Here is a 15,935-nt window from a genome sequence, read left to right as displayed (position 1 = left end):
TTGATTCCAAAGAATTAATTTATTTTAACCTGAAGCGTAAACCAACGCATGTGACGGTCCCGCCCAGCAGACTCCATCGTCATCCGGCCCGGTAAGCCACGCTCCCACGGTGAGGTCACACAATCAGCCCTTCCTCTGCAGGCTCCGGTGGGACCGGAGCGCGCCGATAAAAGCTGGGACTGCTCAGTCCGAGCGGCAAACCATAAAGACCCGGACAACGCAACTACTACTGCATCCACACTGACAAGTGACTGTTTGAAAATATTTGGTAAGAACATTTTCAGTTTTTTTCAATTTTATAATCGAATTTTCTCGCGATGCAGATCGATGCACTGCACTGTTCCCTCCTAACAGCAGCTGCTTGCTGTGCTTCGATCTTATTGTAGCACAGTTATAAAATGGTTATTAGCAGTCTCAATTAACTGTGCTTGTATTGTTACATGTTGCATATTTGATGTGTAAAGGAGGATGAGTTAGATTAAATTGGATTTAAATGTCACGTCCAGTTTTGACGCAAAGTCCAAAATCAAAGAGAACGTTTTAACAGCTACAATGTTACTTGGTAATAGTTCTGTATCTCTCCCTATAAGATATGATCTGAAGCTTTCTCTTTCATCTTAGTCGTGCACACAAGGATAAGCAAATATAGTAATTAAAAGTAATCGTTTATTCCTAATCTTAAACTCCTTGATACGTTTCTCATGAAGTCTGACTGCATTTTTTTTGGACTGTTGCAATTATTAATCAGCTTAATCTTTCAAATAATGTAGTCACAGAAGTTGTGTGTAGTCAAAACTGTTGAAACTCTAAATTACATTGTGTTTGCTCACTGAGCTGGCATCCCGAATAACACAGCAGCTCTCTTTGAATCCAACTCCACCTGCTAAAACTGGTCAGAGTGAAATTCACACACAGATGCTGACTTTTTATCCCTGTGCACTCTAAACAGTGTGAATAAACCTCTTAGAATTTTGTAGCTGCCTTATTAAGTACTAAAAGAACAGTGAGTATTTTACTAAAAACTCAGTGGGAGTGCGTCTGTGAACCACTTTGAGCCAAGATACACAAACCGTATCCCTGACAAGTAGACTCTTATCAGGATAATGAGATGGGTGAGCCAACACTTTGTCAACAATCTGTCCTCTTACTTGCGTCTTTCCCGTGCTGAGATTCTTCATCACTGTTACTCTTAACTGTTGCATTTTGAGAGAAAGTTGAGTTTGTATCCATTATCTGCATTCCAGGCTCAGCAGGGTTTGTGCTTCACACTGATGTTTGACTCAAAGGCTTCGTAGGCTGGGTCTTAAAACTTTAAGTTTTCAGAGCTGGATCAGTTTGTTGGAGAAATTAAAAAGATCACATTGAATCTTCATCCTCTTTTGGCCATGCCAGGCTTCTCATTTCTGAGCAAAAACCTTCTTTCACATCTTTACATTTTTGCGTGTTCATCTAATGGCAGTGATACTGCCTATAAATCACTTCAATGCCTTCCATCTGTCTCTAAAGTCCTGGAAGCTGGTATGACTCAGGGCTACTCATTCTCATTTTGCTGACCTCTGGGATTTGATCTCCTCTTCTTCCTCCCTCTTTACATGCCCCTCTCCCCTTTCTGTCTGATTTATCCATCCTTTCATGCCATTCCCCTATTCATCCACTAAATGTCTATCACCTGCTCCTTATATCTGAGTCTCTTGGGTTTATGGATGTGTGTTTCTTTCTGATAAGGAGTTCATAGGATCCCACTGCACACAGGGAGGCTGGAAGGTAACAATGCAGCTCTCTGTTCTGTGAAACTTTACAGAAACCAGATCACAGCTGGTTCACTGAAGGCTTGCTGAAAACCCCCTAGAAAAGAATGCACAATGCCTTCTAAGAAGCTTACATGGCAAGACATCATATGTAATGACTCATTAACAGCATGTACTCATGCAAGAAACTTCAGTTATAAAACAGCACCTTTTGAAGATATTGTAAAGCTTTTCGGGTAAGCAGAAAGTCAAATCAGTTCAAAACAGTTTAATGTTCAGTTTTTGTTCTTATTCAAACCACTTTAAACATTTAAATAGTGTTAACACTTCCACAAGGGCTGAGATATGTATGAAATACTGTTATTAAATCTGACTTCAGTTCCAAAGAGAATGGGTCTGTAATATAGGTGTTTTCTCTGCTGGGTATCAGTGCATGCAGTCCTCGCACTATGAGCACTCCTGAGCAATCTTTTGTTTGTTTCCCTCTTTCCTTTAGTGTATAATCTGCCATGTAACAACATTTTTCTAAATTTAAAAGCTCTGCTAAATACATGGCCTCTAATCTGCCTTCTTGGCATTCCTGGCATTTTCTGTTTTTTGTCTTTGCTACTGTGTAACAAATTTGCATAATACCTGCCTTTTGGCTGGTTTCGCAGGCCTTAACAGAGTCAGAGCAGCTGCTTTACAGTTTGATATTTTCACTTATATTGTCTTGCCTCAGCCACTTTTGGTGACTCAAACTTTACAGCATCACAAACATGCCCAAAGTTCTCCATTTTTTTCGTTGGCGGCTACAAGAGGGAACTTCCGATTCAAGCTTAACACATAGAAATACTTGCAAGAGTCCTCATGGGTGCGCATGACATCATCAGCCTTAATTGGATAGGATCCTTGTAGACTTATTTATGAATGTTAAAGGCAACATTTGTGTTTTTTGCAGACTTAAAGCAGTGTAAGTATGCACTGAACACGAACCAGCAAAACAGAAATGTGAAATAATGGAAGCAGCTCCTCTTCTATGAGTGAGTGTAGCCTGTCTGGAGGAGAGGCTGTGTGAGGAAATTTGCCACTATCCAGATAATCATAAATGAAAGAGTACGCCTAAGATGAAGTCATTTTTTTTTCTTGCACAATATTTTCTTCCCAACATACATGAGACACGTAGCTAAATTGTAGTATGGATGTAACACATGCACAAAAGCCCAATCAATCTGTGCAGGTGAACAGAGAAAGCAAGAATTAGCCTCTTTTTAAAAATCAATAAATGATGCAACTGTTTTTGCTTGTGCCAGCTGACCAACCAGAGCTAGACTATGTTTTTTTCAAAGGTAGACCTCAAACATACAGGAGCTAAACAAGAGAGTCTCAGAAAAAGGATGAAAAGAGAGGCTGCTGCTACGTACAACATGGGGAAAATTATGTTTAAATTTGAACATTATCAAATAGAAATCAATTCTGGTAAACTACCAGAATTAAGACATGAACACAGTTTAGCAGTTTAGTATCTTTGATTATCAGTTCTGACTTTGTAGGAAGAGGAACCTCAGAGAAGCTTTAAAGTGCACCACAAACTATAATTTGGACTTTGCAGCCAGGTGCAACTAAGCTCCTGCACCATTATCACGTTGGCATTTTGGTCTTGTTGCAGGAATACAAGAATGTCTCACATCCAACCTTCACTAGCACACCGTCATCATTACACATCTGCATTATTTGTCTGGTAAGCTCCTTTCTGAGATGCCAAAGACTGTGGTCATCGCTGAGGATAAATTTAGTTAAAAACACAGAAATGCAACTCAACCAGTCACACTTCCACTTTTGGACATAACTGCTGCGCGAGAGAGGGTTTTTGTATATGTTTCTTACCATCTGTCGCATGTGTTTACCAAGCCAAACTGCGGCAACTGAAACCCACTACTATGACTCAGAGTCTGGCTTCTACTTCTTCAAAGATGTTTCCATTTCTTCTTTTTAAATTTGACCTACTAACAAGGGGAATCACAGTCTCCTCGGGCTGCATAATTTGTTGTACACGTTTCAGCAGTTAACAGACTGGTTGTAACAGAGAAATGCTTTAACCCTATAACTGCTGATCATTTTCTGAGAGGGACTTGTTTGTGAATTGACCTCCGTGTCTGGTCATCGTCTTCTCTGGTCCTAATTACCAGAATTAACTTTCATGTGTGTTGTGGTTGAGATCCAAGCAGTGTGTACACACTGAAGTTTTATGGTCCTTAAATGTCAGAAACAATGGATAAAAAGGGTAACTATTTATTGCTTCATTTTATTAGAACGTTCCTGATCTTTACAGCTTATGAAGTTCTTGTAAGACCAACATTGCTGCCAGTTCCATCTAAAACCTCGCATTCCTGATGATTTGGTTACTTCTCCGCCAATACAAATTTTAACAGCTGATCACATGTAGAAGTTTGAAATTTGCGACCAAGGAATTCAGATTTGCATTTAAGGTTTTAAAACAGACTGCAAAAATGGCTGAAACTCAGGCTGGTTGTATAAGAGTGGTGTTTATGACACCCAAACTGGGCCCCTTGGGTGGGTCACACATGTGTTTACGTCTGATGTGTACAGAGTGCGTGCGCTTTTGTGCGTGCATGTGTTGATATGTATGCACGTTTCCGAAATGCATGGGGCCTGGACTGGCAGCATTTCAGCAGGAAACACATGTTTTTAGCTGACAGGGCTGGAGAGAGGGGTGACTGAACGGAGCTGAACAGCTGCACAAAGGAAACAAAAAGGAAACTGGTGTTGTTGTCACCCTGCCAGGGAGGCTCTGTTGGGGGCTGAAAGCAGAGGGTAGTGGTTCTTTCATTTTGTTTGAGGCAGGGACACATTTATAAGGGACCTGTCCTCTTCATGGTGAGTGCGTGACTTTGTGGTTTTATAAGTCAAATCCTGAGTGGGAGCGTTTGTTCTGATGAACAATGGGTAGAACTGATAGTAAATCTTTGAGGGTTGGGGTGTTGGATTAGCTCCACGTTCCTGAGCACTTTGTGTCTGTGTGTGTTTGGGTGTGCAGTTGCCGTTGTAGCGTGTTTTTTTTTCTTTTTACCTCACTGATATGTTAAAAAAAAACACAATGCTGTGTTTAATGAGCTCAGCCAACCACAGAAGGTGAGTCAGTGGAGAACCCGGCAACATAGAGGAAAGGACAAAACTGGCACAAATCCAGATGGTTATTGCTGTGTGTCATAGTCTTGCACAAGTTTGAGGAAGAAGCTCCTCTCTGTTATTTTCTTAAACAATCATGACATTCTTTATATAGCGATAAGTTTTGCTTCCGAGCTCAAATTTGTGTGCAGCTCTCCCATTTTTCTTTCTACTCCTTCCTCTACTCATCTCCTCCTTCTCTTGTGACTCATGTTTACTCACTTAATTGAGGAGCAGACGGTACTCTCTTCCTCTTTGCTGCACAACAAGAATCTTTTCTAGCACCAGAAACGAGTGTGAAATCGAACATCCTATTCAAATTCTTCAGAGGGAAATAAAAGTTTAGTAATTCCCTTCTGTTTCTTTGAACTTTTATCTTTGAAGTCCTGACTTACTGTATTGTCACATATATTGTTTGCTCTGCTGGAGCAGGAAACCACCAAGATAAAAGTTTTCCTCTATAAGTGCAGCCTTTCGTTGCTACGGGGTTGTCCAGATTGTGTTGTCCAATGTAGTAGTCTGACTATTTTGTGGAAGAAAGAGAAGATAATGTAGGTCCTGTTTATCTATGTTGGAAAAGAAACTGATGGACTATGATGTCGAATGTAAACAAACTGTAGGCGGGGGTTGTTAGATGGAATGTAAACAAATGATGGAAATTAATTTAAGGTGGGCAGAAAACTTTACTCAAACAATGCTGCACAATTCCTGTTTGGTTAGAAAGGTCCGTTCAACTTAAAGAAACTAGAAATGACCTCCAGGTTTCCACAAGTACCCCACCATTAGTGTACTAGTCTTTCCTCTACAGTAGTCTCCCTCTGTAGCAGGCATACTGTACAGATGGAGGAAGGAAGTGGAACAGAGAACAAAGTTCCTGCATTTCTCATTTCCTTATTGTCTCACTATTGATGACATATCTACAGGATGACTAAAGTTTTATTTGACAAACTTTACAAAGATGAATGCCCTCTGCCTGCGTGAGTCACTCACCTTAGTTTGACAGAATTTCATGCAGACAAACAGGATTTTTGCACAGCAACAGGACCTTAATTTTGATTGTGTGTCCAGTTAATCTTGCAATATGCTTTCCTGAAAAATTGCAGAAATAAGGTATAACAATTACCAAAATTACAACCACAATGCCAACATGGTAAGAATAACAAAAACAATCCGTACTAAAGTGCAAAATATGTTGAACAAAGACAATGATAGTGCTCAGATGTGTTAAAACAAAAGAAAAACAGAAACAAAAAACATACATTTGCTTGACACATTGTCTGCCAGCTGTATCTAATATGTGTTTGCATTCCACTTTTCAGCATTGAAGACCACTTGGATTGAAGACCTCTAGGAACAGCCATGACAAGTTCCTTTGAACTAATAGTTCTCCTTGCTGCTCTCTGCTGCTGCCTAGCGGACAAAGTAAGTATTGAAGGACTGTACCATAAGCTGTTACTGAACCTTACGTCTGCAACAAATCCTGCAAACTTAACAAAAACTTTTCCTAAATCCATTTAGTTTTATATGGTTTGCAACCCATCTAAAGACATGTTTAGCCTTTTTATCGTTTTTGCATTAGGGCCTTTGTTTCATGGTGATGCACTTGTAAACACTGACAGGTTTGAACATATAGATATATATTTATATATATATATATATGTATAGCTCGTAAGCTTACTGATGTCCTGCAGCGTACTCTGAACTAAAACTATCTGTATGTGAAGGATGTTTATTTTTTCAGCGCCATAAAGAAACTGGCTGGCTGGGTTGGAAAGCAGTGCCAAGCCACCAGCGTCCACGCACTGCTGCTCTGTGTTTAACTGCTGCTTTGCGTTGCAGGTGGAGCTGCGTCGCACTAAGCGAGGGACTCGTTTTTACAGAGGTGAGCCTGACAGGCAGCCAGCTAGACGGACCCTTTTGATTATTCATGTGGAGAAGTCTTCACCTTCCTATGACACCTCCTGTGAGCTTCATTACACTTCTGTTTGTCTTTTCTACCAACACCATCATCATCATCATTCATTGTCTTCTTATTCTTTCCTGTCAATCATGTGTTTGTTCTGCTTCTAGTTTTTGTATGTTCATGTTTGCATGAACCAGTTTTGATTTCTCTGTTGTCCTGTTTGATTTGGCTGTTAACTTATTGTTTGTGTGTGTGCGTATATGTGTGTCTGTTTCCTCAGTGCTATGTGTGGATAGTGAGACCTCAGCAGTGCGTAGTATTGGGGACACTTGGCTGCGATGGAAGGGACAGCGTGTGGAGTATTGCCGTTGTGCATTAAAAGGACGAGAGCTTTGTCATGTTGTGCCCGTCATCAGTGAGTGGGACATAGATCCGTTTACACAAACAAGCAGACCGTCTGACTAACTTCCTTTGGCCTACTTTTTCTTTGCAATGAGTACAACATTATTGTCTTTTTGATCATTTCTGTGTCAGTCTGCCTGTCTGCCCTCACTCACCTCTCTGTATAAACCTATAATTTGCTGTTACAATCTAAGATTATTATTTTTTTGTTGGCTTGCCCCAGTCATGTGACCAGATCCCTGTCATTTCAGGGGATCCAAAACGAACAGCTTTTGGGTCTCATCGTTTTTTGAGGGGATGTAATTTAGTCTTAGATTATTTGAAATACTCTTGCCAGACCAGCCATTGTGCGCACTTTCATCCCATCTGACGAATTCTTTGAAGCATAATTACCCCTCCCTCAGACAAATTATAACCACATTTTCAGCCAGCTAAACTGCCGTGAACTCAGAGAGAGAGGGGGTTGCTGTTATTCTGAGCACTAGACTTTTGGAAATATTGACATAACAAATGAAAACCTGGACTGGTGGATGCATAAAACCAGTTCTGCTCCATGAAGAAATCTTTGGCATCATTTCTTAAAAGAGAAGCTACAGTATGCTGATGTTTGTTTTAAGTGACAAGAGAGACAGAATGAGCCCCTCCACACATGCTTTTACATATTGTGCAAAGCAACATTTCTCATTGTAACCAGTCATGTTCAATCATTCATGTTCTGATTGCTTAAACTGCGGCCGCCCCAAAGAACTGGATGATGTGTGACTGACTAAACCGGCTCTCTGTCTGCCTTTTCCAGACTGCTACGTGTCTCAGTGTTACAATGGAGGAACCTGTAAGGAGGCCGTGTACACGTCAGACTACATTTGCCAGTGTCCCCCGGGCTTCAGTGGGGCTCAGTGTGAGATCAGTGAGTACTCGCACTTACTTTTTGAAAATTTTTTCATTGAAATCACTGCCTTACTCGGATGATTTAATTCAAGTCCTTGAAATCTGGTCTCCTTTTCCTGCAGAGCTGGTCACAGTCTGACCGCTTAGCTCACTTGGAACATCTCAACCCAGTAATTGTTAACACGCAGTTAACTCCCTGTTTATCTGTTTATCCAACAATTTCTATCATGACTGATATCCTTCAGTTAATCCCTTTTTGTTTTATCTCTACTTCACTGTACATGTGAGCTGTTTTTCTCCTCTTGTAATGAATATAATCATATTTTTTTTACATCTTCAAAAGATGTTTCCAAAAGCTTACTTTGTTCAAACATGATCAACATTCAGTTCGCAGTGAGAGAAAAGCGGCAAATGTGCAAGTAACATGAGAGAATTTGGCATTTTTTTTGGCTATTTGGTCGGCTTCCCCTAAAGTTCTGGGATGTAACGCCACTGTCCTAAAAGCAGATCTTTGTGTGAGTCCTGCACATGTAAGACCATAAAGATGGATTTGTTGTCACATCAAAAGCCCACAAAAAATGTCAAGTGACCATAAAGTAAAACAGTTTGGTGCGGGGCTGGAAACCAAAGTTGTGAACACTGGTATCTCAGCTGCTTTCAGGCCTGGGAATGTGCATAGCAAAAGTCATTGTACTGCATAATGAGTCAGGAGCACATAGTTTTAAGGTTCACAAACTTCTCTAGAGTTACTTTAACAGTGGATAAGCTGAAAACTAGCTTCTCTTAGCTTGTCTTCTTATGCTGCAACAGGTTCAACCAGCTGTTCTACTTTGTCTGATCGTTACATGTTTTTTTTTCATTTACTTAAAAGCAGAAGTTAACTCAGCCATGTCCATAAACTTGTGGCCTGTGACACAGCGGTGATTAAAACCTGTTAGTGACACTTGATAAGGTCACAGTCTCACTGTGTGACTCCATAGTTGGTGTCATGGGCCTGTGGCTTACAGAGAAAGTCATTAACGATGGAAAAACATTGAAGGATATGAATGTTTTTGTTTCTGTGGTTTTAGCACCCCACCCTGGGACAATTATCCAGAACTTGGTCGTCACAGTCAAGAGATTTTAGCAATAGAGTTAATATGGCAATAGTTTATGTTTGGTCATTATTTGAAACCACTAAACCCAAGTTGACCATTTATATATGTTACATAAGAAAAAAAAGTTTTTTAATCATTTGTCCTTGGTCGTGAAAGGTTTTTCCAGATCCAATAACTAGACTTTACTGTGTCAGAATGAATTAATTACATGAGTTATTATGGTGATATGAGTCTCACATATAACTCAGTGACTATATCTGTGTTTTCCGTCTGTCTTTCTCCCACAGACACCAATGACAAGTGTGTTGTGGGACGTGGTGAAGGCTACCGTGGCACACGGAGTATCAGCCAGTCAGGAGCAGAATGCATCAACTGGAACTCTACGTCTCTGAGAGGAAAGAAGTTCACAGCTAGAAAAATTGATGCCAGCAGCCTTGGACTGGGCAATCATAACTTCTGCAGGTGTGTGTATTAGTACATTTGTGGGGAGAAGAAAATCTGGGATTTTTAATGTACTGTACTCCAGCAAATAAAACCAAGAGTTGGATCTTATTGTTAATTAAAAAAAAATCCTAAAAAGTCCTACAGGAATGGTTCATTTAGCCCCTTTTAATGAAATTTGATTTAATTCATTGACTGATATTATTTGTGCTTGTGATGCTGGAAGTGTCTCCAAATAATTCAGTGAAACCGTCTAAAAAACATCAGTTTGCCATAGTTTTCACTCAAAAGACACAACCAGATAATAAACTCTTTGTAGAATGTAATTAAGATGCCAAACGGTTCCCATGTTTCTCTTTTTCTCCACATTTACTGTCTTATCTTTGCTACATTGGTGCTTTAAGTGTTTTAATTTGTGTGTGACTGTGACACCAGAGTCACTAGAGCTCAGAAAAACAAATGAAAGAAAAATATCTTCTATCTAAGATTAGTCAGATCTAGATCTAATGACAATGATTGTTTTTGGGAGACAAAATTATATGAGCATCTGATTTCATTACCTGGTTTAAGTCTCTTGGGAGCAATGACATCAACTCAGCGTTTTCTGGTAAAGGCTGACTAATCCTTTACATCAGCTCGGAGGAATTGACTGAAATTCCTCCGTACAGAGCAGCTTCCAACAGTGGGATGCTGGGGAGATTCCCCACATGAAATGCTCACCTCAGGTCCTTCCACAGTATTTCCATGGAACTTATTCAGTTTATGGTAAAAAATGTCCTATTTTTGTTTTAGAATTTACTGGTTTAATTCAAAATTCATTGTCCCACAGCAAGCCATCCATACTCAGCTGCAGCAGAACTGACCCAAACCATAATACTGCCACCTATATGTTACATAGAGAGGACAAGGTTCTCATGCTAAATACAGAAAAACTGAAAGGGCTGTCAAACCCTTTCAATCGCCATCCGACTGAACAGGCTACCCATTAAAGTCATGAAATGTTCCCCGAAGTCATATTTTGTTAAAGCTCACAGAGAGAAGGATTTTTAAAATTTTTATTAATTAATACATTTTTTAGAATTATGTTTTTTTTCATGAACATGTTTATTTACCATCCTTGCTTCTTCCTATACTCCTCAGGAACCCTGACCAGGATAGCTCCCCATGGTGTTACATCTATAAAGGCTCTCAGATTGCTTGGGAATTCTGTCCCTTGCCCAAATGTTCTGAAGGTAAAGAGTTACCAAAACGCCTCATATACACAAAGCTGAAATACTGTCAATTAAACGCTTACACACTTCTGTTGGTGTGTGTGTTTTTCCACAGACAAGAACAGAGGGTGTGTGCTGGGCTCTGGTAAGTCATACAGAGGCACAGCATCTGTCACTAAGAGTGGTTCCCGCTGTCTCCCGTGGGATTCTCCTGCTGTCAAGCGCAAGCGTAACAGTGCTTGGAGATCTGATGCCTTGGAGCTGGGGCTGAGCAACCACAATTTCTGCAGGTACACCAGCGCATATTGTACATGCAAAAACTCTTTAGTGTTCCGAAAGATTATTACAACTCAGGTAATTCTTCATCCAACAGGAATCCAGACGGTGATGCAGGTCCATGGTGTCACACCTACAACAACATGATGCTGACATGGGAGCTGTGTGACATACCCAAATGCTGTGAGTTCTGTCATTTTCATGGCTACGTTAAGTGCGATGATCAAGAACAATGGGATTAGTTTTCTGCTGTGAATAGGCATAAATTAGTGTGATATGAGACTAAGGCTGCTTTCCCATTTTTTAGCAAGACGTCCATCTGTCATCACCACTCTTGGTCCTCGTGCTCCCACCACAAACAACAACAACAGAGGTAAGACATCTATGGAAATCCCCACAAGTCTATTAATCAACAGATCTGGTGAGTACTAATTTTTTAACAATCCCACAATCTGCCCCTTCTGTAGCAACATGTGGCCAGCGGTTTGACAACTCTCTGAGTCGCCCGTCATTCCGCATATTTGGAGGCAGGGAGAGTGACATCACCGAGCAGCCGTGGCAAGCCGCCATTAATGTTTACCAGGGCCGTCACAGAAAGTACTTCCATCGCTGCGGAGGAGTGCTCATTGACTCCTGTTGGGTCTTGTCTGCTGCACACTGCTTTGAAATCAAGTATGAAATAATCTCATCTCTCACACATACATTTAAAATAAAATAAGATTTCAAAAAAAGATCATCATATATATGGTAAAACTTATTAAATGTATTCCCTTTTATTTTCAGTGATAAACCAGAAAAATTGCAGGTGATTTTGGGAAGAACATTTCGGAAGAGAAACTCTAGCAGCGAGCAGATTTTCCAGGTTGAGAAGTACTGGATCCATGAGAAGTTCGACAATGAAACATTTGACAATGACATTGGTAAGGAGGCATTTTAATCATCTTTTCTTTTATCTGTCAACTTTTTGGCATTCTTTATATACACGTATAGAACATATTGTTAAAACACCTAGCAACTTAATGAGGCAGATGGTTTAAAGTTAACAATGAAAACACAAAGAGAAACTTCTCCCAGCATGTTTTTCCTGAGCAGTGATGATATGGAAAGCCAAAGTGGGCAGGAAAGGCTTTTTCAATCATTAAATCATCCCTCAGTCTTCAACCCACATCTTCCCAGTGTATTACCCTGACTTTCCTCTGGTCACTTTCCACTTGCAGCTATTTTGAAGCTGAAGACGGACATTGGCATGTGTGCTGTAAACTCTCCAGAAGTTCTTCCAGCGTGTCTGCCCGAACGTGGGCTGATGCTACCTGACTGGACTGAGTGTGAGATCTCAGGTTATGGAAGGGACGCAGAGTGTAAGCAAAAATGGCCCTTTATTATGAGTTCTGCACATTCAATAATGCCCCTTTTCCACCGCCAAGCTAGCCCTACTCTACTCGGTTCGATATAGCCCAACACTACACTACACGACACGGCACCAGTTACATTTTCTTTTCCACCCAAACTGTGGCCTGGAAGTGGGCGGAGTCGGCCCGTTCACCACTAACGTGACGTCGGTTTCAGGTGACTACAAAGTGTCACGCCGCGGTTAGTCAAAAGTAAACACAAGATCGAGTGTAATGTGTAATGCAGTTGACAATCCATATTGTTTAGTTAAACCAAGCTCTTTATTAAAAAAGACAGCACAAAAGTAAACAGCAGGAGTTGTCTCAGATACAGGCGGTGACGCCAGTGTTGGTGCCGCTGGAATGCAGATAGCAGCTGTTGCCTTAGCTGCAGATTGCGATGCCATTGTCGGTTCTGAAGCCTGCAGGATTGGAGGATCTTCGCTGACCTCAGCAACCGAACACTCATCGGTTGCACAAACCGAGTCTTGAGTGAAAAAAAATAAAAAGTGTGAACATACGAAACGCATACACGTAACCGCATAGGTGAGACACTGTGCTAGCCTTCCAAAACAGCGTTGTTTGCTAGCTCACTCAGAACAACTTATGAGACGTCTGTGTAACTTTTTACACAAGTTAAAGACTGAACATGTATTTGTTACGATATAAAACATGCATTTGTTAAGACATATGCGTTGCACCAATGGGATAAGAACAACTTACCATTTTTCATCGCCTCCAACAAAGACGTCGCCGTATCCATGCCGTTCGCCGGGCGGTGACCGTAAATGCCGTCCATTTGGTCGAACCACTTCCATGTCTTTCGGTTTGACCCACTCCGGCTGTTGTGGTCCTTTACCTGCCGGTAATAGCTCTTCAGCTTGTCTCGGCACTGCTGAGAATTCCGGTGATAGCATGGCTAGCCATCAGCTTGGTTATATCCTGGAACACCTTCTAATTTCATGTCGCTCCATCCAGTTCCTTCTGCACGCGGTCCTCAGCCACCACACACAGAAAGGTCTGCACCTCGCTCACTGGGTTGGCTTTCTTTCTCTGGTCTTCCATCTTCACAATTCTGTTTATTCTCTGGTTCTCTCGCAGTTGTGTTTTCATACATGGCGGGTGTTTCATACATAAAGCTCCCCGAGCTTCGTTGCGTGTATGACGTAATTTCACCTGACCAATCAGTGGACAGCACTGATCATGTGACGTTTTAGCATCGACAAGTACCTACTAGACCCACCTCTGAAGCAGGTACTTGCCGGGGCTCAAAATTGTAACGGGTCCCACCTTCAACCCGCGGTGGAAAAGCTCCCAACCAGGGTAGAGTGGGACCGTGTAGAGCTGTGTTGGTACAAAAATGTTCGGTGGAAAAGGGGCATAACTAGTTCACAAGGTGACCCTTAGTTAACAGGCCAGAAGAGGGCGCTGTTTGCATATTTTCACACAAATCTTTGGGAGGCTGAATTTATAACTCTCTCCACAGTTTCTGCAGAGTACTCTGAGCGTGTCAAAAGAGGATACGTCCGCCTGTGGCCCAAAGAGCGCTGTGTTCCAAATGTGCTGTCTGGACGCACAGTTACCTCCAACATGCTGTGTGCAGGAGACACCCGAGGCCTGGATGATGCCTGCAAGGTAAGAGTTTGATTTTATAATAAAAAGATTTAGATTTTGTAACCTAACTTCCTTGCTACTAAAAAGGGATGACCTTACTCAATGTAATTATTATTCACCTGCAGGGGGACTCTGGTGGCCCGCTCGTCTGTCGAAACAATGACAGGATGACTCTGATGGGCGTGATCAGCTGGGGTGATGGGTGCGGGCAGAGGGATAAGCCTGGCGTCTACACACGTGTCACCCATTACATCAACTGGATCAACAGCAAAATTAAAGCAAACCCAGTTTAAGGACAGAAGGACTGCAACGTTGTTGGATGACCCGTGAACACAGGGTGAACAGCAATGCTTATCATTTAGGAAAGAGAGGAATCCGCAGCACTCTGATTGTTGTGAGAGCTAGTTTATCTGTGGATCAAAGTCCCAACAGATGGAGGTTTAAAGTCAGCAGGACAGAGACACGGGAGAAAAGACCTCGGTTATGAGTTTGCGTTCTTGGTTTTCTGTTAATCACTATGTTTAACGTGACAGTATACAAAGACAGAAACAGAGAGCTGCTTTTTTCCTCCTTGTGGGTAACCTATTGAACCCGATGATACTTCCAGTGTTTTAATGATTACAAAGGCTTGTCTTTTCAGCTTTGCCTTCAGCAAACCAGTGACATAGGCAGTTAATTTAACAATACCATCAGGAAATACAAGTATTTTCTTCTGCTCTTTCGTGGTGTTTTATACAAAGAGGTTACACTTGTAAATATTAGATCGGCAGCACTTTTACTCCAAGAGAATCCTCCCTCAGCAGAGGCATTTACTTTGCACAGTACTGTAAACTACATTGGGACATTTTTTACTACTTCAAAGGGCATTTAAAAAAAAAAGTTTGGGTCAAGATGGAAGCAAGACGTAAGTTTATGTAAGCTTAATGACTTAAATGCAAGCATGCTATTTGCTAACGAGGGGTTCCAGACCTACAGTCAAACCACTTTAATTATCTGCTGGTTCAGATTCAGATTGTTTTTGCAGATTTTTATCCTTTAGCTTGCTGCCTCCTAACAGATGACAATAGGTGAACATGCAGGAAACAGGAGATCCTCACTCCGTTCGAGAATCCTGTGTCCTTTTAAACATTTAGTCAGAGGAAGTGTAAAAATGTGGCTTGCTCTCAATGTTTTTTGCACCAGAGCACTTCTCCACCAGACACCTGGGTTGATCCCAGAATGTACGATACACATGTAAATTTCTCATTATTGTGTTTTTTATTGAAGTTTTTATATTATATTGCTAATTGACTGCAAAGCTGAACTCCTTAAACTTGCTTTGTTCTGTGATAGACTCTTAAGAGAAACTTGAGTTTCAGATCTTTTGTATTAAATTAATATTTATGTGTGTTTTACATGGTTTTGTAGAAACTTTAACATGTGTATTTACATCCTGTGTGCACTGTAGCCTAATAATTTATTGTCATTGTCAATGTCATTATAACCACATCTTGCATTATACTCCTTTGTCAATAAAAATATTTGTAGAAAAATTTGCTATGACTCTTTTTGGTGTACGTTTGTTCTCCTCAAGCTCAGGTCCTCTAAAAGAGAACTGGGTGTTTGATCTCAGCTGTTTCTAGAACAGCTCCCTTCTAACCAGAAATGTCCAGTCTGCTGCTGGTGTTACAGTTTCTTATACTCCTGTTACCAATAGTACCACTTTAGTACACTTTTTTTCACATGTGCTCCTGTTCCTTCAGCTCTTGGTAGTTCTCGATCTCACTCCCATGGTGGATTGCCACGTCTGTCCAGCTGCC

The 15,935-nt window shown here is 41.1% G+C and overlaps 1 protein-coding gene across 4 annotated transcripts; it reads left to right on the top strand.

Moving 5' to 3' along the window:
- The first annotated feature begins 140 nt into the window (after positions 1 to 140).
- Positions 141 to 15,668, top strand: plat (plasminogen activator, tissue). 4 transcript variants are annotated; one of them, XM_075467574.1, is made up of 15 exons: positions 141 to 268; positions 6,236 to 6,338; positions 6,756 to 6,798; positions 7,100 to 7,234; positions 8,018 to 8,128; positions 9,494 to 9,668; positions 10,788 to 10,879; positions 10,974 to 11,148; positions 11,232 to 11,317; positions 11,442 to 11,507; positions 11,602 to 11,806; positions 11,918 to 12,054; positions 12,352 to 12,492; positions 14,009 to 14,157; positions 14,262 to 15,668. In XM_075467574.1, exons 2-15 carry the CDS (start codon positions 6,276 to 6,278, stop codon positions 14,427 to 14,429), a joined length of 1,746 nt encoding a protein of 581 aa, XP_075323689.1. In that variant the 5' UTR covers positions 141 to 268; positions 6,236 to 6,275; the 3' UTR covers positions 14,430 to 15,668. The 4 variants fall into 4 exon arrangements, with proteins under 4 accessions (XP_075323689.1, XP_075323687.1, XP_075323690.1 ...); XM_075467572.1 differs by having other exon boundaries at positions 6,756 to 6,879; XM_075467573.1 differs by lacking the exon at positions 141 to 268 and adding an exon at positions 4,358 to 4,625 and having other exon boundaries at positions 6,756 to 6,879.
- Positions 15,669 to 15,935: the final 267 nt, after the last annotated feature.

The sequence above is a fragment of the Odontesthes bonariensis genome, chromosome 6 (assembly GCF_027942865.1).
Source record: "Odontesthes bonariensis isolate fOdoBon6 chromosome 6, fOdoBon6.hap1, whole genome shotgun sequence".
NCBI classification, from domain to species: Eukaryota; Metazoa; Chordata; class Actinopteri; order Atheriniformes; family Atherinopsidae; genus Odontesthes; species Odontesthes bonariensis.
Note: the sequence above shows the minus strand (reverse complement) of the source record. Positions and strands in the feature narration are given on the sequence as shown.

Coding starts and splice junctions, on each gene's coding strand:
- plat (XM_075467572.1), top strand. CDS start 6,276: ATGACAAGTTCCTTTGAACTAATAGTTCTCCTTGCTGCTCTCTGCTGC. Junction 11,149..11,231: donor AGCAACCACAATTTCTGCAG/GTACACCAGCGC, acceptor TTCATCCAACAG/GAATCCAGACGGTGATGCAG. Junction 12,055..12,351: donor AACATTTGACAATGACATTG/GTAAGGAGGCAT, acceptor TTCCACTTGCAG/CTATTTTGAAGCTGAAGACG.